The 23,000-nt window shown below is 35.2% G+C and overlaps 1 protein-coding gene across 12 annotated transcripts in view; it reads left to right on the top strand.

Annotated features, from left to right (window-relative positions):
- The window catches only part of QKI (QKI, KH domain containing RNA binding), a 151,601-nt gene that overhangs the window by 94,602 nt on the left and 33,999 nt on the right, over positions 1 to 23,000 (top strand). For all 12 annotated transcript variants that reach the window (XR_013777820.1, XM_079333477.1, XM_079333476.1 and 9 more), the window contains one exon: positions 5,608 to 5,751. Coding sequence is in view for 11 of the 12 variants with exons in the window: in XM_079333477.1 (XP_079189603.1) it covers positions 5,608 to 5,751 (144 nt within the window). In the remaining variant the exon portion in view is untranslated. The remainder of the gene's footprint in view (positions 1 to 5,607; positions 5,752 to 23,000) is intronic.

Raw genomic sequence — 23,000 nt, 5'->3', positions numbered from 1 at the left:
TTAAGGGTTGTTTCATTCAGCAAAACAAGACAACTCTTGAAAGGTTGGGAGTATATGACTTTAGGGCAAAGTGCATTCTTCTAAGATTCCTCTGACTTGTCTTTACCAGTTCAACTGTGTCAACAAAAGGTTGTAAAGTAAGATGTGAACTGTATTGAATAGTTGAATAATGTTTCTCTTGGGCTTACTGATTCAGATATTGTTGTATAGCCGCAATACATATCATGTCTTACTTAAAAATACTACCATTAGATCAGGACCAGAATTTATTTATATTGGACCTTATTTGTGACTTTTTGGTTAAATTTAACTTCTCTTTCAAAATTCTTTAAAATCATCATGTTAGCTCTATTTTTTTAAATTCACACAACTTCTTTTAAACTGCTCTTTGAATTATTTTCAAAACTTTGATATATATGTGTGAGTGTTTTCATTATTGGAAATACTCACCTAGAAATAAATTTTAATGTACCTACACATTTTATTAGACAAAATATATTGTGAGATTTTTCTAAATAGCTTTTCTCCACATCTTGCCTCTTCCATCTGACTGTGAGAAGTGGCTGTGAGTGATTATACTGGGTTTTATATCTTTGGATAATTTTAATTAAAGTTCTTAGAGTGTACTTGAATTAAACCTTTGTATAGTTTGAAGGACTAAAGCTATTCTGATGCCTTTTAATTTTAGTATTCAATTTGACATGATATGAAAACATTCTTCCCTTTTCCTCTGTCTTTTCTGTAGTTTTTGTCATTCAGCAGGGAGACCAGCTTGTTTAATAGGTTGGTGAAAACAGAATTTAATAGCCTATCACATCATGATGAGTGGAATACTGAGGTTGATTTTCAACACTTGCTTGAGCTGGTGACTTCTTTAAAAGATCCCTGCTGTTGGTACTGAACTGGTTTTGAATCTTTTTAGTGGCCTACATTACAGGAAATTGTATGAGATGGAGTGGAAAAAAGTGCATAGACTGGAAGCTGCACTTTTTTTGTTACTATAGAATAGCCCATAGCTTTCTGAAAAAGTGCCGTGTGGGAAAGTTGCTTCCATTCTTACCACATTGCTTCCATTCTTTCTTTCTTCTTTCTTGTCTTAACTAATATTTCTCTGGCTGCATATAAACAGATACTACCATAGTATTTTTTTCAGTGTTTATTTCATTTTTTTAAATGGTATTCTGATAGTTGGAAGTGACTGGATCCTACTTCACCAGTTTTTAATTTTTCAACTTATTTTTCATCAGTTGCCATACTGTGAAGGTCTTGGGTGGGAGAAATACAGTTTAGATTTATTTATTTTTTAAGTTTATGATTTTTTTTTTTTTTTGCTTTCTTTATGTTAATATTTTCCTTTTCAAGCATTTGAATAATTTAAACAATTTTGGTCAACCTTGACACTTCTTTCATTTAGGTTTGAAGTTCTTTGAAACATATTGGCAAGAAAGAGAAGAGACCTAACTTCATACTCTATTTTAGATGAGTTTTAACCTCTCTAATGTTTAAGTTTGATTTTATAGATTCAGGTCAGTTGCATGCTTTACCTGCTTTTCTGCTTCCCTCTAAATCACTCCCCAAGAAAATTCCTGTAGCTACACTACTTCATTCTTATGCAGCTAAATTTTGAGGACTTGCAGCAATATTTTTTTTTAACTACCTAATACATTGACCCTAATAGCAAGATAAATATTGAGTAGTCCATTATTGTGCATAGGTACTCTGAGGATTAATGAGTGTACACGCACACGCAAGAGAATGAAACAAATCTGTCTGCAGAATTAGGCTATGTTTAAGGATACTGAAATTTCTGCCAAACAAGGAGCACAGTGAAATTTCATCTGCCATTTATGTTGTCCTTAATGTTCTTTAATTTAGCAGACAAGACAGTTTGCTTATAATTAAGCTTTTCTAATATTGTTGTTTCCCAAGGTTGTGCCATAAATCACTGTACTTTGTAGTTTTCTACATTTTCGGTCTCCATTTTTCTTGTATAATTCTTCCATAAACAATCTCTGGGATGCAGGAAGATTTCATGCTGCCAATTACTTCTTGTGTATGTAATATAATTTTGAATATATGCAGTTGAATTTCTTTTTCCCCAAGTCTTAGTCAGGTTTTCTGATTTCCCTGGTGCTGGTTCTTCCTTCAGTGTGTGTGCCCTTCCTGCTGTGGTAGTAAATGTTTCTTTCCCAAAATAATTCTCATGGCAATTTCTATTGCTCCTGACTACTTTTTCAATAGGTAGACCTGGCAACTAGGCTGAATGGCTCAACAGTTGCTACTGAAGGACAAGGGACAATGGGCAAAGAGAAAGAAGTCACGTTTAAACCTAAGGAAAAGCTTTTTGTTGTTGTGACTGAACACTGGTTGAGCACTGAACAAGTCTCCCAGGAGAGGGGTCAGTCTCTGTCCTTGGAGATGTTTAGAGCCTGCCCAATAGCAACATGCTTGAGTTGACCTGTCCTGAGCAGGGGATTTGGATTGGATGATGTTCAGGGTCTCTTTGCACCCCAGACATTTTCTGAATCTGTGGAGTGATCTGCTTTGTCTTATCTACAGTTCACTTCAGGACTGCCACATCTTGTAGTTTCTTTGTACCAAGTTGTGCAATGAGGCAAGTTGTAATAATTCTTTCCTGCCCATCTTTTCACTATTTTCTCCCCCAAAATATTCAAAAGAAAACCCTAATCAGCCTTTAAAATCTTGGACATATATTACATGTGTTTTCAGAAGATACCTTCCTACTTGTGTTCCAGATATATTAAACTTGACTGTTCAGGTTTTACTGTAACAAAACATGGTTGAGAAAAGATGTGTCCAAGACTTGTTGCACAGAGGGTTAGTTTATTATAAATAAAGATTCTACTTCAGGGAAAATATGTTTTTCCAAAGCATTCTTTCAGGATTTAAAAGGAGAATTAGGTAGCATAAAAAATGGTAGCTTTAAGTTCAAGAGGTTTGCAGATTATCTCTCTTTCATGACTGTATCTCTGTGTTTTGCATCTGACTTGCTGTTGGAATGAATGAGCTAGTAAAGACCTGAATTTCCCAATTTGGGTAAAACCAAACACGTACATAATCAAATATACATACTGATATAACATTCAAGGAGCATTTTCAATTGAACAAAAGACATTTCTTAGGAAACTGTTAACCCGCTAAGAAAACCATCTTGTGAGATGGAATGGGAGTACTGGATGAAATTATAACCCCAGTGTATTGAGAGAAAACATAAATCAGAAGTCCATTACAAACTCTGGTTTTTTTCTTTTATTTTTTAAAAATAGTGTGAAATTTTATTTTTAGCCCTTTTTTTCAGTCTTAGCATTTGACTCAAAGAATGTAACATGGCTTTGATGTAACATTTATCTGAAACAAGTTTTGGTGACTTAGCACCTTATTATTTTCATTATGAGAGAAAAGGATACAACACCATAAGCACCTGTATGTTTGCCTACACTGTGTATAAACATGGTGCATGGTGTTTAATGGCATGGTAGCTAAAACTGCATTTAGGCATTCCTTGTCTTTCAGGAACAGAACTTGTTGATTTACCTGGGGACCTTTGTTCCTCTTGGGGTTGTCAATTTTTTTCATTTGTTTTGCCTCCTGTGTTATTATGGTTGTGCAGGTTTCTTGTATCTGGTGTTAGTATCTAGGACCTTGCCAATTCCAGCACTGTGTTAGTGCAAGAAGAGGTAGTTGCACATTTCTTCCTCTGCCCTCTGCTGGTTTAGGAACCTTCTCTCATTCTTCATACCTGTGGCATATTATTTTGTACACTACCTGGTATTGATGTAGCTTGCCAACATCTTGAAAGAAAACAGCTCACTCCTGCTTTGGATTAAACAAAAAAAATATGGAATTGTTTAAAAAGTAATGGTGGAGTTTTGATCACAATAGAATAAATAAGTAGCAAATACCTTGTCATAGACAGTTCTTTCAAAGATTACATAGAGGCCATGTTACATAACTCAGCTGCACTTGGCATCACATTCTCTGTTATATCATGAGAGTTACTTTTCTCCCTGTTTCCAGTTTCTGAAACTGGCAGACCTATTGTCACAACTACCTTTGTTATAAAAGTTGGCATAGATAACATTAAAAGCAGCAAAAGACATCATTGTATCTGATAGCATGGAGTATTGGATATATGCATGTTGCATGCATAGTGAAAAGTAGTTTCAAAGTACTGAATCTTTTATATACATTTTTCATACATCTCTCATGGTTCCATTTTTTTTAATGCCTGTTTTTATCCTTGTCTATTCCACAAAACATTTCAGACATATTTAAAAATAAAACACTCTAAGGAGCAGTGCTTCCTCAGATATATGTGAATATGAGGCACTGCAAACATTTCTTGGTATTAAATCTTAAAACATTTCCTGAATGTATCTGATTTCCTGGAGGAATTTTTCATGAAACTTGGGGAAAAGACACATTTGCAATACAAATAAATAAATAAATAAATTTTAAAATAAAATAAATTTAAAAAAAAAAGTCAAAGTTAAAATGCGAATTGTGGTTAAGCCACAGAGGTTTATCTTACAAATAGGAGACTCTTCTATTATACCCAGCTTTTAAAGTTTTAAATAAGTAGGATTTGTTTATGTGGGCCTTTTTATAGATTCAAACGTGTAATAAACTTACTTTTTGATGCCCTATTTTTTTTAAACTTTTTATGTTATATTTTAAATATTGTCAAATTTGAATGAGGTTTCATGAAAATTTAGTGAGCTTTATGCACTGTTTAATGAAAAAGGAGTTGGGAAGTTTCTTCTGTGTTTGTGTTTCATTATCTTATTTTTGAAAGACAGGCTACTTGAATGTGTTAATTAAATTTATTGGTTTCTGTTGTTTAAAACTGAAATGCTTTGTTTAGCATGCTTTCCCTTTCTGAAAACATTTTTAATATTTATCTTTGGGATTACTGATGACATGGGTGTGATGAGTGCCTGTGCAATGGTGACCATCTTGTCACTTCCCCTTCTGTAACTTCAGTATTAAAGCCTTGTCATCTCCTCCTGTCTTTTCTTCATCCAGTACATGCAGCTCTTCTTTGAAAATGGCAACTTCTGTTCCTTTTGTAGTGTTTGACTCTTTGAAACTACTTTTCATGAGTATTTGAAAGTGATTCTAACACTGGAGATTGCTTTCTTGTCCTTTGGAGTGATTCAGATGGAGTTTCTATGTCTGGTGTCTGTTTCACTTCTCATCAAAAGATTGGTTGCTTAGCTATTAGTATGTCTTACCTGTTTAATAATTCAAAGACTCTAAATAATACTCAAAGTAGTACTGTGTTTGTATTCTTATTCTTGCTCCTTTATTCAGCTGAGGAAGGTGTTCTGAGGACTCTTAAGAAGCAGCATATGTACTGTAGTGTTTAAAAAGTGTAATACAGAGTAGGATATTCCAAAACACAAACAAAACCCCAAAATGATATTTTGAAGGCTGAGTTCACATGATACAAAAGTCTTCAAAGTATGAAGAAACATTGCTGAAAGTAAAGTTTGCACTATTCACAGAATTGAATTTGTCTACTGTTTGTGATTGCTTTATGCAGAATATAAGTGCTTCATAACTTCCATGTTTTAATTTTTTTAGGAAGAACAGAATCGAGGCAAGCCCAACTGGGAACACCTGAATGAAGATTTACATGTACTTATCACTGTGGAGGATGCTCAAAACAGAGCAGAAATAAAGCTGAAGAGGGCTGTTGAAGAAGTAAAAAAGTTACTGATACCTGCAGTAAGTATTTGTGTGCAAGCCTTAGATTTCCATTTTCAGAAGGTACTTTTGAAATACAGCTAGTTTACTGTAGGTGTAAGAGTAAGCCTGCACTGGGGCATCTAAAAGGAAGTTTAGATATGATTTTGTAATACTCTAGTGATCTTGAAACTTGTCTCATCCCAGACTGAATTGTTCCTTAGAAAAGATCAGTGTTTTAAAGAGACATTAGGGCTTTTTTTTGCCTGTTTTAGATACAGATACAGGAAACAGTTATCACCTTTAAAAGGCAATGCTGAACTGTTACAAACACTAGTTTTCTTTCTTTCCTTCACTATTAGTATCCTTCACTTTAAGGCTGGAGAAATACAACATGCTTTTATGTTTCACTTTCAGATGATTCTGATGCTTTAAGAAACTAAGGAATGTTTTTTTAGATCATCACATTAAACGTCTTGCAATGAGGAGGACAAAACCCTTTAGTATCAAAAAACTTTGCTGTCAGTATACTGGGGAAAATAAAAGTAGTGAAACTGGAAAATGGCTGTCTTTCTCATTTCTGATAATATAATATTGGCTTCTGTACTGCTAGATGACTTAAATCCTTTTTCAGAGAGCAGAATTACTCTGTGAGAGCCCTTCTCTTAGATCTTTTCTATTTTGTCACTCAAAACAAGGTGACTTGGTGTGGCTCTATAGTGCATCCCATGCCATTAACTTGTATCTTGTGCTCATCTTTACCACCAGTTTTGTGCCCCTGTAAAATGATAAGAATAAATCAGATCTTTTTCAGTGGTGGAAAAATTTTCCATATTACAAGGAAAATTGAGACTTATCTTGCGAAAAAGTAGTAGGTGGTATTAAAATGACCTACTGATTTTGGGTACTTAGTGAATGCTGATAGACTGGCTGTGAGGAAACTTGTAACACATGCTGTCTCTGTAAGCAGATTTATTCAGAAGACATTTTTAGAAATTACTAAAGATAGGGAGAGAGAGATTTAATTTCTGAGTTGCTAAAAAGTGGTAGAATATTAAGCAGGAGGTATGAAAACTGTGATTTAAAACTCTTGACATTGCACATTGTCAATTTCTGTAAGCAGAAGACAACTAGAGAAAGTATATCTTCAGAATTTACTCACTTACTAAAGAGACCCTGAGCACATTAGGGCTGGGTTTACAGCTAGGATTTTTATATGGGCAAAACTTTGAGAAACCCTTATGTTCATTCTTTAGCTACTACAGAGCAAACAGTTTAAAAACTGAGCTAGCACATGAATTAATTTTGTCAGGTATCTGTTCATTCTTCTACCTCCCCCTTATTGCTGAATAATATGACTGAAGGGTCAACTTCCCAGTATTTCTGAAGTACTGATGTGTTTTTTCTGTGTATGTTTGTGTTATGCTTGTTTTGTGGAGCAGTTGAATGGATGTGTTCTGAGACTCAAAAAATGTAATGCATCAGTAGTTCTTTCATTTTGAAAATGGCAGCCAGCTCTTTGTCTGCAAAGCTCTCTGCCTCGTATAGTTGCCTTATCAACTGGGGAGGCACTGTAATCCTGATTACAGAAATAATTGTTTTTCCCCTTTAATGAAAAATAACAACACAGGGCTAACTATTGTCTGAATAGAACATCACTTGAAATACACTTTGTCTGTTCACTTCATTATCATCTTTATATATTATGCATAGGCATAAGAAATTTGGGTGGTACATTTTACTTGCACAAGAGTTAAAGGTCTATTGGCTCTAATTTCTCAAACCTATGCCTTGCTGAATCAGGTATGTGCAGTACATTCTAATGAATTAGTATATAGGTGAACTTGGGTTTTTATTGCATCTGTTCAATTAGTATGAAAAATGGAATTGTCTTCAGGCAGTTTTAGAGCTGAAAAACTCAGTTTAGTGTTAAAAGATAGGAAATGAAAACTTCTATGAGGGAAGTCATAAACCTTCAAATAATCAGGATAAGCATAAGGAAAATTCTAGTGAATTATAACAGCATGAATGAAAGTGTGGATGTTGGAAGATTCCGAAGATACTCTAAAATGCAAGATAGAAAAAGTAAAATTCCCTTTCATGTGGTAGAATACCTTCAACTATTAATGTTTTTCAGATCAATGTTGAAGGATTAAAATTGAAAAAAAATTATCTATTTCTATTCTGTCACTGTCCAGCTTGATTAAAATTTGAGACTATGTAGGAGAGAAGACTCTATTCATTTTTGCCATACAATGGGACAATGCTTTGGGTTTATGAGATAAATTTCAGAAGCATGTTAGTGTTCTAGTGTTCAGAGATGGAAATTAGTTGCTAATTTTTTGGAATGATCAGTTATTTTTGTACTCAAGATGTTAAAAAGTCTAATTACGTTTTCTAGCTACAGTGCAGAAATAGGCACATTTATTAAAGTAGATTTCTATTTGAACGTACTTGAGTGAACAGAGACTATTTCAGTACTAAAGTGTGTTTCCTACATTTATGAATCTAGATCATTAGTGATTTTTTTTTTCCTTGTGGATATGAATTAATATTTTCCCTTTTCACTTGCTCTTGCATTTTACCATGATAGTGATATAGTCAAGTAGTTTATCTTTAGAAATGAAAAGCGCAACTTGAGCAAGACTGTCTGAACAAGCCATTTTTTTTCCTCCTTGAGGAGAAAGGCCAACATTTTTTTTTCATTATTACTCATTTGTATTTAATTTACATTCCTTAAATATGAAGCAGGTTTTTGAACATTTTTGGCTGCACTTCAAGTTCCATAGGATTAATTCCTTTCCTCTTCCCGTATTTCAGTGAGATACTGGTCTTTATCTACACCTGCAAGATCATACAGTATTACTTCTTTCATGTTTTTCTTCAAAAAAAGCAGAATTAATAAAGTAGACTGCAGATTTTTTGGGATCACATCAAGTTGTACTCTCCTTATGCCTCTTTCAGAAATGAATCCTCCAGATCATTGATCTCTCTTTACTGTGGGAGCTTTGAGAGTTGTTTGTTATTTGCATGAGTGAAGATGGGTGGTTGTCTTGCAAAGGAAAGGCAAAATGTGCTCTGGGTTGATTGATCACTGCAGAACAGAAGAAAAAAGCTCAGAACCCAGTTAGGGAGCATACATAATAATGAAGTATAGCATACCAAACCCCAGAGCATCATTAAGAGTTTGAAATTGTCCTTGGAGCTCCTGGGCTCTAGGGCTGACCTCCTCTGACAAAATGTTAGGCCTTCTGCATGTTCTAAGAAGTGTTGAATAAATGTTTCTAGCTGAATGAGTTTATCTAGCTATTCCTTGCATTTTACTGATGACCAGGTCTTGTTTAATTACTAATTCACATTTATACTAGCTATCTTAGTAAAGGATGAGGCACATATGACAGTATTCAGACAGATACTTTCTACCTCTTTTTTTCTTTTCATTCCACATGTTTCCTTAATGAGGAAAAGATCATATTTCTGTTATCTACTTAGCTATTCTAAGTTTTTCTGGAATCAGTGTTCAGATATTTTAGTAATTTTCTTATGTTGAGGCTGCTGTAGTTTTACTTGGTTGCTGCTTCCATCTTCTTGGAAGATAGTTACAACACAGAATTATTCATTGATGATCCCTGTTGTTCCCAACACCCTGTCAAACTTTGTATCTCATTTGCCACTACTGTGTAGACTTGTACAGTTTTAATGGTAGGAGATAATGTTTCAGTAGAAGCTTGTTTCATTTTGCTCCTCCATTTGGATCTTGCTTGTAATTGTGATTTTAGACTTTTCAGTTCTTGAATATCTTTAAATTTAGCTTTATGAGAAAGTAAATGTGCTGTACAGCATGATTTTTACAGATTGGAGCATCTTTTATAGTGGTGCTTGGTATCTACTCGTTCACTATTCTCTTTCTGTTTAGTCTCTGTTACTAGAGATGTTATTTTGATGGTATTTCTTTTTCTAGTCACACCTGTATGCAACACATCTTTTTATACAGGAGAGAATATTATGAAGCAGCAATAATATTGGTAGAGTAGTTTATTTTTCAGTTGAATAAGCTAAAAGGATTTCTTTCTAAAAGATTGCTTTCATAAAGTGTGGTGAGGTGGGGCTTGTTTATTAGCTAAAGTGAATTTCTAATACTTTCCTTATAAGTGTGGTTATAAATTTTCCTTATGGTTTCTTTTCAGCTACTTAGAGTAAACTGAAGGATTCTTAATTTTTACATTGGGAGCTTTGTATGCTGTGAATTCCATTACAAAATACAGAGAAAACATTTAAGTGTTTAAGCATGCTTTAGCTTTTCTTTAAAAAAGAACGTAGTTATTATAGTAATGCTGTACATAATTTGTTGTTCTGTAATTAAGACTAGCAACAGCTTGACATTTGAAAGATATTAGGAGATTTCAATTTTTTATTAGCCATCTAAAAAGCTACAATGAATTCTGCATGCAAGTTTGACTTCCTTGAATAGCTCTTTCTAATTCATTCCTGCACGGTGTGTTGGTTTTACATTTTTTTGCTTTCACAAGTGAGAATATAGTGCTGCCTTGTATAGTTTCCTTGTCGAAATGTTGGTCATGCTGTGCAATCCATTGTTTGCTGCTTATTCAGTTCAAGTAATGAAATTAATAAGTGGTGCAGTGGCAGGAAAAGGACAGTGGTGTCCTCAGGAGCATTTTAGGCAGTTCTAGGTGGTGTGTGTTGTGCAGCTGTGACAGGAGGCTCGGGGTGAGTGGCCAGACCGGCAGCGCTGTGCGAAGGGCAGCGGAGCAGCCAAGCGCCTCGGCACTGGCTGCTGATAGTAACGTGGCAAACCTTCTCATGTGGAGGAGAGGTGATGGTGCCTTATTTTTAGTATCCTGAAGCAGGCTTAATGTTTCCATGACTGTATGAACTGATAGCTGCTGCAGTCCTGCCATTCCTTCCTGATTTGCTGGTCCTGCTTCCTGTTCTGCATCAGAAAGCCCTGCCCTTCATCTGATGGTCTGGCAAGTCCATTCAGTGGGAGCTGGACCTCACTGGAGCTTCTATGGAGTCAGACCTGTTTAGCACTGACAGAATTGATGGCATGGGAACAGACAGACAGGGAAAAACGGTTCTGCAGCAGACCACTCTTAAATAAATTTCTGTAGAAGTGTGAGTTAGTATGTTCACCTGCAAATAGCATGACAGTAGTGTCCTGCTACAGTGAATTTCTGATTATGGCAGTGAAAAACAAAAGAGGACTGTAAGTGTTCCTCTCTGTGTTCCACTGTCCAGTGTGTCTAGTAGTGGTAATTTCAGTAGCTTATTTACAAATTGAATAAAGGATTATAAGAGTTGTGTTGAGCAGTCCTTAAGTAAATTCTGCTATTCCTTTTAATGGTCTAATTTCCCTGAAAGTATTTACTGTCATGCAAGTCTGAGTTAAAAATGAAAACAAGAATTTCTTAAACCAATTCACATAGGAAGTGTTTGCGCTACTTGGTATGTCACTGAGTGTTCAATTTTTGTATTCACTTTGGTATTAACAAAATCATTTTGGGCCAGCTGCAAGTGAGAAGTAGTAATCTCCGTCATTATGTACTGTGGTGGAAACTATCTAGACCAATGGTCTAGATAGTTTGATGGTTCATTACCATCAAAATAATACCTGTTGAATGGAAATGTGGTTTTTTTGACACCATATTTACTACTATTTACTGTCTTGATGATTTTCAACTGAATTGAGGTAGATCTAAAATTTAAATTTTGTTAAATTTGTCAGCTCTCCTGAAATTATTGTCTTAGTACAAAGTAGAAAATCAGAATTGTTCATCAGAATGTTGTTCAGGGTGACAGAGCATAGGAACAGGCTGCCCAAAGAGATTGTGTGGTTTCCTTCTCTGGAGATATTCAAAACTCACCTGATACCTGCTCTGGCTGACAATTAGATTGTCTCTTGAAGTCCCTTCCAAGCCCAGTCATTTGGTGATCCCGTGCTGAGAATAATTTTGAAAAGAGATATAAAATGTGCTGTTTATATTATGATTAGAATTTGTTTTCAACTTTCCGTTTTCAGAAAGTTGACAAAAAATTAAATGGTAAGCACAAATTTATGATGATCTCTGTCCTCATATATTTCAGTTGATTGTTTTACGAATTTGGACACAGTCATATTCAAATACAACTATGTAAATATGTCTAGTTTTATTAGCTTATAACTAAGTTCCTAGGGACTCCTGTACCATCTAGGCTTTTCTTATAGTAATGCAAGTTAGAAGCTTCTCCAGCAGTTATTTCTAAGCACCTTAATCCAGGTGTTTACTATGAATCTTCTTCTGGACATCTTTGATGGCTTCTAGAGCCTAAGGAAATTAGTTAGTTGTGCCTACATACAGTTACTGTTGAATACCTTTCTTTTTTCATCCCCTTTTCCTTCTTCACCACCACCCTCTGTATTCATTTATTTAAGGTGTTACAAATGTATAATTTGAGAAATAGTAGATCTAGTTTTTGGAAGAGACCTTGGGAAACTTAGAAAATAGTGTCTTCTCAAAGATAAACAAAGAGGCTCTGTTGCCTGAAACTCAGTTAGGGACATGCCCTTCCAGAGCAGGATTATGCATTGATTAAGAGCTCTAATTAGGTTCTGTGTGGGTTTTGTCTGTCTTCCAGAAATGTGCCTAATCTCTTTGATTTTTTGGTAGACATAGTTGTGGAAGAAAAAAATGGTATTGACCTATTCTGGTAATTTGTTTTGTGGTACCTGAAACTTCTTTTTAATTTTTCATCCCATTTTTATAATTTGCTTCCTTTAGTCTTGGCTGTTTGCCCAGTGCTATCTCTAGTTGTTTTTCCTTACATTTATTTCTTCTTCCATACTTCTGTTCTTTTTCTGTGGATGGTCCTGGAACAGAACATGTAAGTTGGGATCTTTATATAAAATCTTGTTAAAGCATTTCTCCACTTACTGAAAAAGCAGATTAAGTTACAATTCTCCTTGTCTGGCCATGTTAATGAAGATGATGACAAATCTTTTATTTCTAGTTACAATTTGGTTTTGGTTTCTTTTTTGAAATCTCAACTTTATAATTAAGTCAAAGTAATGGTAATTGTAGAATTGTGATTCCTGGAGAGATGTAGTAAAAAGGGTAGGAATTTTTTTGCCCTTCACTTTTAACACGTTTTACATATTTAACACGTTTTAACACTAACCAGACTATATTAAGGAGGTCAGATCACTTCATGTGTGAGTCACCTTGGAGTGGTTTCTGGAAGGATCTTAGCAATTGCAAAAATTTTTGTGTGAAAAGAAAGTAAAGTAACCAGTAAACATTTCCCTTTTCCAGCCATTTAAAGTATCCTTTATTGCCAGTGTTAGTTTTGAAGTCTAGATTTCTAATTATACAAAAGTAAAGTTTGTCATACAGAGATCTGTGGTTTAATGCTGACTGATGATTTACAGTCATCTAGTTGCTCTACATTGTGCTATTTTGACGTCAGACAGAAAACTCTAACCTGTGGAGAGGTGCCAAGGGTTTTTCACTTACTATTCAATAGAAGACTTAAGTGTTTCTATTTTTAAACAGTACAGAAATACCTGAGCTTTTAGTGGAGGAATTATATGGTTTCTTTTCTTTCATAAATTGTTTATAGGCTAAGACTTTGTTAGAGCAGGATAAACATAGGTGGGCATGATATAAGAGATTGGAGCTGATTATGTTAAATAGCTTATATGATTTTGGACTAGGCCATTTGTAACATACTTAAATTGGAGAGTGGTAAGCCATCTTGGAAAGTGATTAGATGAGATCTTACTGGAAAGTGGCATTGCTTGGAAAACAGTTAATAAGGAAAAGTATTTAAGATTCCATCAGGTAGTATACTATATTTCTTGTGTGTTGTTGGAAATGATATATAAATGGTATATAAAATGAGTTTTATAATTTTTTATTATATCTTCAGTATGTCAGTAAGTATTTTAAAAGCTCTGCCTTATTTTCAAACTTACTTTATTAACCGTGATAGCTTAATGAAAACAGCACTGCCTTTTACATTTTGAGTACTGCTGTTATTATCTAATTTGTAATGTTTTTCACAACATCTGTGTATGTAGTGAATTAAGTTCATCAGTTTCAACTTTCATGGTAGAGTGAAATGTATTTTATATTCCAAATTGTTTGGAAATACTGGATAGAAGGAAATTTCAACACCAGCAAATCTAATGAAGTCAGAGGTCTCTAGCATTATATCCAGTCCTTTGATATTGCAGCTTTTTATAAATGGATTGGAAGATGTGAGGTTTTCTGTTTGACCAAACACAGCTGTAGATACTAAGAATTTCAGCTGCTTTATTTATAAATAAAAAATTCCAGCCTTTGATAGATATTTTGCTACAGCCTCCCAAATTGCACATTACATTACAAATCCTTTTTCATGAGACTGAAAAAATTCAAAGCCCCAAAACCACCATTTGGAGTTGGCTGTTTTAGATCATTTGAAGCAGTTTTCATGAAGACTAATTTTCAGTCATGTAATTGCATGTGTTGCTGTGTCCTCATCTTAAAATCTTTTAGATTCCTTCTTTCTCTAGCCTGTTGTCCTAGTTTGAAAATGGAATTTTAACTTAGGCTTTCTTGGCAGCTGTAGTAATTAAGTAACTATACTTATACAGTTGTACTAACGCAAACAAATGATAGATCAGGTGAAATGGAGCTAGAAGGGGGAGTGGGGATTTGTCAAAGCACAGACACCTGAGTGCCATGGTGATGGAAGTGGGCAAGTCCCAAAGGCTCTGCCTTTTGGCTACGTTAGGCAGCTGGTGACATTATTTTTCTGTCTGCTAGTCTGAGGTTTCAAGTTTTAATGAGCAGACCTGTAGCTTCTAGGGTCTTAAATGAAATTTTTAAAATAAAGCTTGCTTACTTAGTTTTTTAGAATTAAAAGTCAAAATCATTACTGTTAAGAGACATCAGATGTTTTGAATAATAAAATCTTGACGTATTGTGCAGAAGAACTGTTGGCAGGAGTATAATTCCATGTTTTATCTTGAAGATAAGTTCTGAAAGTGCAGGGGAGCTAAGAGGCATGTCTGGATTTCTCCTGGTTTAAGCCTGCTGTGGTATGTATGGTAATACTGTGCTAATCTCATTTGTCAGTTAATGGTATCCTGGCATTTGGAATAGATAGACTATTGATACAGTGTTGGGAAGAACACTGTTTTTTCTTAATGTCTGAAAGAGCAAAGCCTGTATTTGCCTTTCAGTAGTCACTTCTGAAATTACTGGTTAATTTCCAATGAAGCTGGTTGGGATGTGGAGGGGAGCTCCCTTATTGATCTTTGCAATATCAACTCCTTTCCTAGTGGAATGGTGGAGGACTCGTCAAAGAGATCCTTTATTGCTCAGCAGCAAGGAGAGCTTCAGGGAAATCCCTTACTTCTAATGATCCTAGGGTCAATCATATTCAAGACAGATAAACCTAAAAAAATCAGGCTTTTAAAATACATCAGGTCATAGAGTATGAACTTGTTTTCTCCTATGATAGCAAGGGTACTTTAAATAAACCTTAACTTTTTTATCTGTAAAATGTGGTGAGAGTACCTTAATGTTTTTTTAATACTCTGAGAGGTAAATGTTTGCTTAACAATAAATATGTGAGAGGTCATTACTGGAATGCTCTTTGTTTTGTAGCAATCTGTAGTTTTAGAGGTGATTCTTGGAGGCAGAAGAATGAGCAAAGCTTTTATTATCCCATAGGATTGGAGATTGCAGTGGAGAGACTGAAGGTTCTTGGTGCTCATAACAAGTTGTGCTAATAAGTGGTCCCATTTATTTCATTTTAGAATTAGTTCAAATATTTGTGTGTGTGTGTGTTGCATAAACCTAAATTCTGTGTACTGCCAAAATATTTGCATGGAGGAACTTTTTAACATACTATATATATATATATATATATATATATATATATATATATATATATATATATATATTCAGCTATATTGCCTTTGTGCTACCAGTAAACTAGGCATTAAATTATATGTCGTCTTCCATACAAAGGAAATTGAAAAAGTAGCAGTTGTGAAGAATCAAATAGGAGCCCTGCTTAAGTGGACAGCCTTAAAGGAACTCTGCCAGTATCATATGAGAAAATGTCATCCCTTGTTTCCATGTAAATCATTCTGCAGTGCTTGGAAAATAAAGTGAAGCATGTAAGACATAAAGCTGACAAATAGCACAATTTATTCTTGTTATGTCATGCTTTACATTCAATATATTTTACAGCATTTAAAAGTAATCTGTTTGTTGACGTTTCAACATACAAATGTTAATAGTTTTAAAATCATCCTTTCTTTCACTACTAGGATTTTTTTTTAAAGATCCTATGTGGCTTCAGTAACAAGATCCCGTTAAGATTAGTAGTACTTTGTACCTCTGAAGCGTACAGACTCTTCTAAAAATCTTACTCTAGGTTACTTCCAGGAATTTGAAAGGTGCACAGTTGTGTGCATCAGTGGTTTATGTTTGAAATCTGGGAATTGGTTTTTACTAAAAGTCTCAAATTGTTTGGAAACTTTAGAAATCTTTGCTGAGACAACTTCTATGATGATGTAGTTGAGACGTAATGCCCAACATACTTTAGGTACTGGCTTTATTTATTTCAGTTTTGTCAATTTTCTTCAAATGTGAATCACACCTAGTCTTTCAGCCAAATATTAAGGTTCAGGGGAACTTAGGAAATTAGATATATTCCATGTCACTTAATATAAAGCACCTATAATTTATCACATGGCTTCTCTTTCTAGGTTCAGCAAACTCTCTCTGGTGGAAGTGTGTATAGTAGAGTCATGAGGGGGAAAAAGAAAACAAATACTCCTTTTGGTCTTTTCTATCAGTTACTTTGGGCTCTTTTTTTTAAACAAGTTTTCTTTTTGCTTTAAATTCTTTCACTGAAATGTCTAAGTAGAATCCTGTTTAATTAAACCATTTTATTATCAGGGAACCTTAAGTGGCATAAGAACAGTAAACTTGTGACATTTTGGCTTCTCTAAACAGCATGCATTTCTAGGCAAGCATATGTACAGAGTAGAAAAATTAAGTTTTGTCTTTAGAATCAGCTGGTTGCTTATGTTAAGAAAAAAAGTAATTTCAGAAAAAAATTAGTTTGATAGTTGCATTTATAGAAATTAAATATGTCCATATTTCTCTAAAATATTAGTATTAATAGCATATGTTACCAATCCAGACAAGTAAATATTATAGTTAAAAGCATATAAATAAGGGTTTAGTGTGGATTCTGGGGGAAAAATTATCTTTTTAGAGATTCTCCATACAGTTACCTTCTCTTTACTGTTGTAGCATCCTTTAAATGTCTGATTAATTAGACCTTTTTTTTTTTTTTTCTGGTTTTGACCTCAGGCTTATGGCTATACTCTCCTAACTTTATCAGGATTATTTTTTGTTTCTGGTGATTAGTTTCATTTTCTCAAAAGCATGTGGGCATTTTGCATTTATGGCAGAGAACAGTATTTGGCTATGACTGCAACATAGCCCAGATTTATGAGAAACAAAAAGGCATCATCTAGAAAGCAGAGTTTAAAGGGCTTTTCCACATAGTTTCTTGGGAAAGGGAGGTTAATACATGTGTCTGTGCCTTCACTTGTGTCAGTGTTCGTTGTTTCAGAAGTATAAATAGATCTGATGATGATTTAAGTCTCAGTTCTGCTTCCTATGACAAGTACTTAGTGCAGTGCAGAGCTCTTATTTTCTCTTAGTACCTGAAGTGCAGCATCTTAGGGGTGCTAGTCAGAGCATGGTTCTCTTGTCCTTTTTTTTTTGTAGATGCAAGATCTGCAAAAGGGAGAAAAATGTATTAAACCCAGAGTATCATCCTGCTTGGAGAGAATCTTGAAATCTTGAAGGGTCTGATGCAAGTGAAATTGCTTTTCATGTCAGTAGTGATGACCTTACTCCAGAACAGTTCTTTGGTTCATTAATTATCTGCACTTGCTTTTGGAAGTATAGGAAACCACTTCCAAAACTGCTTCTGTAAACTCTTCTCCACCTTTCCACAATATTCGTTCTGTGTTGACTCGTTTAAAATACACTGTTTTCAGCAGAGCATAGCAACTGGTATTTCTGAATCCTTGCTGAGTCCTGCAGCCTTCTCTGAAAGATGTTTTGGGAAAAGAATTCGTAAAATCATATATGAACCAGTCTGTCACCAGTCTGCCTCTGTAGTTATCATCCAGACTTCACACTCAACAGCTTTATGTACTGACTTGCACAAAAACTTCTGCTCTGTTCTTTGCTGGTTATCTTTAGATAAACTAGTTGGGTTTTCTTATTCTTGGGACACCCCTTCCTCTCCCCAGTAAGACTGACAGTATATTGTGTCTTAGACAATTGAACTAGGAGCTTCCAGAAGGCTTAAAACTGGGGGTACAGTTGAGAATAAAGGTAACTTGAACCTTTTTACTGAATAATTTCATAATCAAAACCAAATTTTTTTGTTGTGCTCGGGTGGTGTGTGGGGTGGCTGAGAAAGCAGATGAACAAACTTGCTACAATCTAAAATACGATGCTGCAGAGAAATTTCAGATACTCTCCAGCTGGACTGATTAACTGTTTTCAAATGGCAAAGCAAGATAAAGAAGCGTGGGTGGTAATCTGTGTTTTTGCCATCACAGTAAGGCAAAGAAGCTTCTTTCTATTTGTAAACTGCCAAATGCAAGTGTATAGTACAGTCTTAAACCTGAAAAAAAAAATAGCGGAAACCCCAAAATGAAAATTATTATTTTATCCTTAATAAAGTATTAGTAATAACACTAGGCACTAATTCTTATTTAAGTGGAGATGAGCAATATTTCTGTAGGTGAAATTTGATGTTGGACTGTTCTTGGGGTAGAATAGGAGTGGCATGCATTTGTATGAGTGGCATGAATTTGTATGGAGTTTTTTGGACCATACTGCATTTAATATGCATAGGTGGTGATGGACATGTAATACACTAACACATTTACACTCTATGTGCAGTGTAAGATGCTGGAGTGTAGGTATGCCTGGAATATCCTACAGGCATATGAGGACCTTATCTGGAGCACCAATAGACACTTAATTTAAAAATTAAGAGAGTTGGCAAGTGTAATATACAGGCAGGCATAATTAGTGCATCAATATGATTTTATCTCAAATTCTCCTTACATCTCAGATTAAAGTACATTGTTAGATTGTTGTACCTGTTGTTTGGTACTAGTCCTGACTTCACCAGCATCCTTATAAGCCACTGAAAGAATTGCATGTAGAAGCCAGGTGAAGCAATATATGGATTGCAATTGAACTAACATTTGGATTGTTTTGTTTGGGCTCTTTTTAGGATTTTTTTTTGTTTGTTTGTTTGGTTTGGTTTGGGGGTTTTTGTGGGATTTTTTTTTGGGTTTTGTTTTTTTTTTTTTGCTGTTTTGTTGGGTTTTTTGTGGTAGTGGTGTTGGTTGTTTGGTTGTTTTCTTGTGGCTTTTGTTTGTTTGGATTTTTTAGCTTTTATTTTGTTTTGGTTGTTTTTACTTTTGTGTTGGCAGAAGTTTTAGACTGCATCACTAATTGGGCCAGATGTAATTGGCTTGTTAGATGAGACAGCCTACATTTTAATGATGTTTTTAACAGTATGGCTGCATTTTGTTAGAAATGTTTTGTGATAAAATTGTCTTTGGGTTTCTAGTTTGCCATTGCATATAGGATTTTATAACGAAATCTGTTCTTAAAACAAATATGCAGTTGGTTTAGAATATTTCAGTAATATTTTAAGTGAAAGCTTAACTTTCTCAAATATTATGAATCAAACTGATGCACAATTTAAAGTCATACTTCAAAAAAACAAGTATGAAGTGTTAGCTATTCACATTAGATTAAAGGAGACATCAGACGATATGTTTTGAAATTATAAATGCATTACTTGATCTCTAACATTTTAAAACTGACTTGCTTCCCTTTTGAGTAACTTTCTATGTTACTAAGTTACTTTCTAAGTTTTGCACATTTTTACTAGTTTGGTAAGTTTTCATGCGGAGAAAGGAAGGAAAGTTGTTGTAATGTTTACTATGGGTGTTTTTGCTCCAAAAGTAATGGTGGTATGACCAAAACAGACTAAAATTAATTTTTTGAGAGGACAGACCACCATATTCATTTGCTATAGAACAATGAGTTAAGCCAGGGTTTAGGTTTTTCCAATGCACTGTTAGTCCAGAGACAGCAAATGTTTATTCTCTTCAGCATTGAGCTGCTGTTTACATTTCAATGAAAGAGGGAACAGCTAGGGCAAAAGAGCAAGGGTGCAGTCATTAGTTTCCTTCACGTTTTCTCAATTAAAAATGACGGGGGTGAAAAAGGCTTTGCTACAAAATCCGCATGTCCCTTTCTCAAAATAAATGACACTGTAGAAGGGCCTGGGTGGCTTTTCAAGGATTGAGACATTCCCATGACAGGCAGGCAGTGGACTCTGCATATGGAGTATAATTACACAGTACTCAGCAGCATTTTATGTAGTTCCTTCATCTGTAGTTTCGCCTATTACATGCGGTGTATAACAGCAATAACAGGATTAATTAATGCCATGTGAGAGGTGACTCAGTACCTGCAGGAGCAGCACACTGAAGTTAGTGGCTCGGTTGTCCCCGTGGCTGTCATTCCGCTGGCTTTTTGCCTTCCTCGGTGTTTGATGTTCATGACTTGGTGGATAGGAGATGCTTTGTCTCGCAGCCCTGGAGCCTCTGGTAAAAAGCCGAAATGCGGGAGTGCATCCCTTCCTGTGCACAAAGGTGTTGCTGCTGTTCTCTGCCTGCACAGCCATTTTAATCTGAATGGGGAATCTGTCTGGGGACCCAGTGCAGTAATTAGCAGTCTCTTCAGAGTGTCAGAGCACAATTACCATTGTAATGGTTTAGCAGGAGGATAAAAGGATTGAATTTGGGTCTGCCTTCCTGCCAAACTAAATGAGTTGCCATGGGAATTTTCAAATATAAGAGGCGTTTACTTAAAGCAATTTGGCGAGTTTGAATAAACTCATAAATTACGGGGTTTAGAGGAGAGATCCCTGCTTTCTCTGGCATGGGCTGAACAGCAAAGAAGGCTGTTAGAAAGCTGCTTACATTCTTAATGAGAATAAGTTGATCCATGCTCCCTTGCAGACTATCAGCTTATTAAGGCTAAACTGTTTCTGCTAAATACAGTACAGTAAGCACATTTTGAGAGACATAGTTTGCAACAAATCCCCGGAGTAAAAAGCAACATCTGATTGCTCTAAACATAAATTGAATTTCCTTTGCTAGATTAGATCTATTTTCAAGTAATACTATTAAAAATGGTTCTCTGTATTGTTTCAATAAACATTAACCTGCTATTGATTTCAGCTTTCCGCTGTGCATGTAATATTTATTACAACACTTGTCAGATCTGCTTCTGAAAGGGGAGGGAGGGCATTGAGGTTTCTTTCGAAAACAAATAAGGTCCTATGGCCCTTCAAACTGTTTTTTTCCTCGGGTCACATGTAAATGTTTTCCCAGCTCAGGCCTGCCTTCTCTCTAAAGGGAGTTGGGCTTTGACCCGCTGACTTCTTTGTCAGCACCGATGCTATTGAAATGTGAGAAGATGGACTTGGTGCTTTCACAAGTGCCTCGAGTGATGAACATCACTTATGCTTGTTTAACCTTCAGCTGTGCTCAAGAAGTCAGCTGTAGTAGCTGTGGAAGAACTCATGGCTGCTGTTTGCTCCTCTTGTTTGGAGGCATGTGTTAGTGTTCTCCCAGCCACTTACAGACAGGGTAGCTTAAAGAGATAGAAAAGATTGCACGTGCTGGGATACTTTGGTGCTGGCTCTAAAAGTGTATGTTCAAGGATGTGTCATACTTGAAGCAGTATGCAATATTTTCCACAAAATAATTTATATCAGTTATATAGCTTAGAGCTTAAATGTTGCCTTGTGATCCTTCCTAGTACATATCTCAAATCTTTACTCATTGTAAGTATTAGGATATGGAGGTGGAACTAATTAAAAAGAGAGCAGTACTGCCGTAATGGCAGTAATTTTAACTTCAGTTTAAAGCCTTAAAAATACGGTCAAAACTCCTTGATATAATCTTACATCACTAGCAGGAATCCTGTAAATTAGCAAAGGAAAATAGTAAATTTGTGCTGGTGATTCAGTGGTTGAACAGCTGCTAAGTTCTAACAAATTCCTGAACTGTTACTAATGATGCAGCTGAAGCTGTTTGGTAGCCTCAGGGTACTGTTTCTGTGAAACTTCAGAAATACCTCCAAAGAAATTAGAAGACAACAAGAGAGGCATTTACTCTTACTAATACTCAAAATTTTAACTGTTCATTTAAAGTTACTCTGAGTATTTTGTAAGGGAGTTAATTCCATCAGACTTGATCCCCTCTCCCATACTTTCTTATTTCTTAGATGAGTTACTGGAAGGCAAAATTTTATAATAAAATACTAATAAATATTTACAATAAAATATAAATTTTACCTAAGTGCTTGTGAAGTGGCTTGAGAAACTAAAACTATGAAAACTTCTACACTCTGTATTATAAGAGGGTTGCTAAATGATAAGAGGACATTATCAGCATTAAAAAATACATATAGAAAAGGCAATGCTGCAGAGGACTCCTTGAGATACTGAGTTGAGCTGAGTGCATTGCTAAGGTCTTTAGCTCCAACACCTTACAGCACCTGTGCAAATCGATGCTATTTACAGAAATCAGGCAGTAAAAAAATATGAAAAAATAAAATGGTACATATTGGTATGATAGTTTTCAGATTTCATACTCTGGGATTTTTTTCTGCATTTTAGAATTTTAGTTCCACAGGTTATGGGGTTTGATTGAGACATATATTATATCATAACTTGTTCATTTTTCCACTTCTCCTCTCTGCTTGACTTGTAAAACTGAGGTGAAAATACTTGGCATTTGGAGTGCAGGAAAAGCTCAAACTTGTGGGATTTTTTTGGCTATACCAGATGTTGAGATAGGGATATTTTAAAAGTACTGATGACTGAGCCCTGATTCTGGGCAACACATCATGAGTTTCATTCTGCAGTACCTGTGGAAGATGAAGGTGGGAATTGCTGCCTAGTATTTCACTTAGTTTTTTTAATGAAGGATTTTCATAACCTGGAACTTACTGACTGGTCACATCAGAAACGCCCTTCTCCAGAGCACATGGAAACACACATCAGGCAAGTTACCTGATGGAAGATGGATATTTCATTTGAAGGACATTCTGTCCTTAGCCTTCTAAAAGTATGGCATACAGAAAAAAGTCTGGTTTTAG

This window comes from Erithacus rubecula (genome assembly GCF_903797595.1).
Source record: "Erithacus rubecula genome assembly, chromosome: 2".
NCBI lineage: Eukaryota > Metazoa > Chordata > Aves > Passeriformes > Muscicapidae > Erithacus > Erithacus rubecula.
Note: the sequence above shows the minus strand (reverse complement) of the source record. Positions and strands in the feature narration are given on the sequence as shown.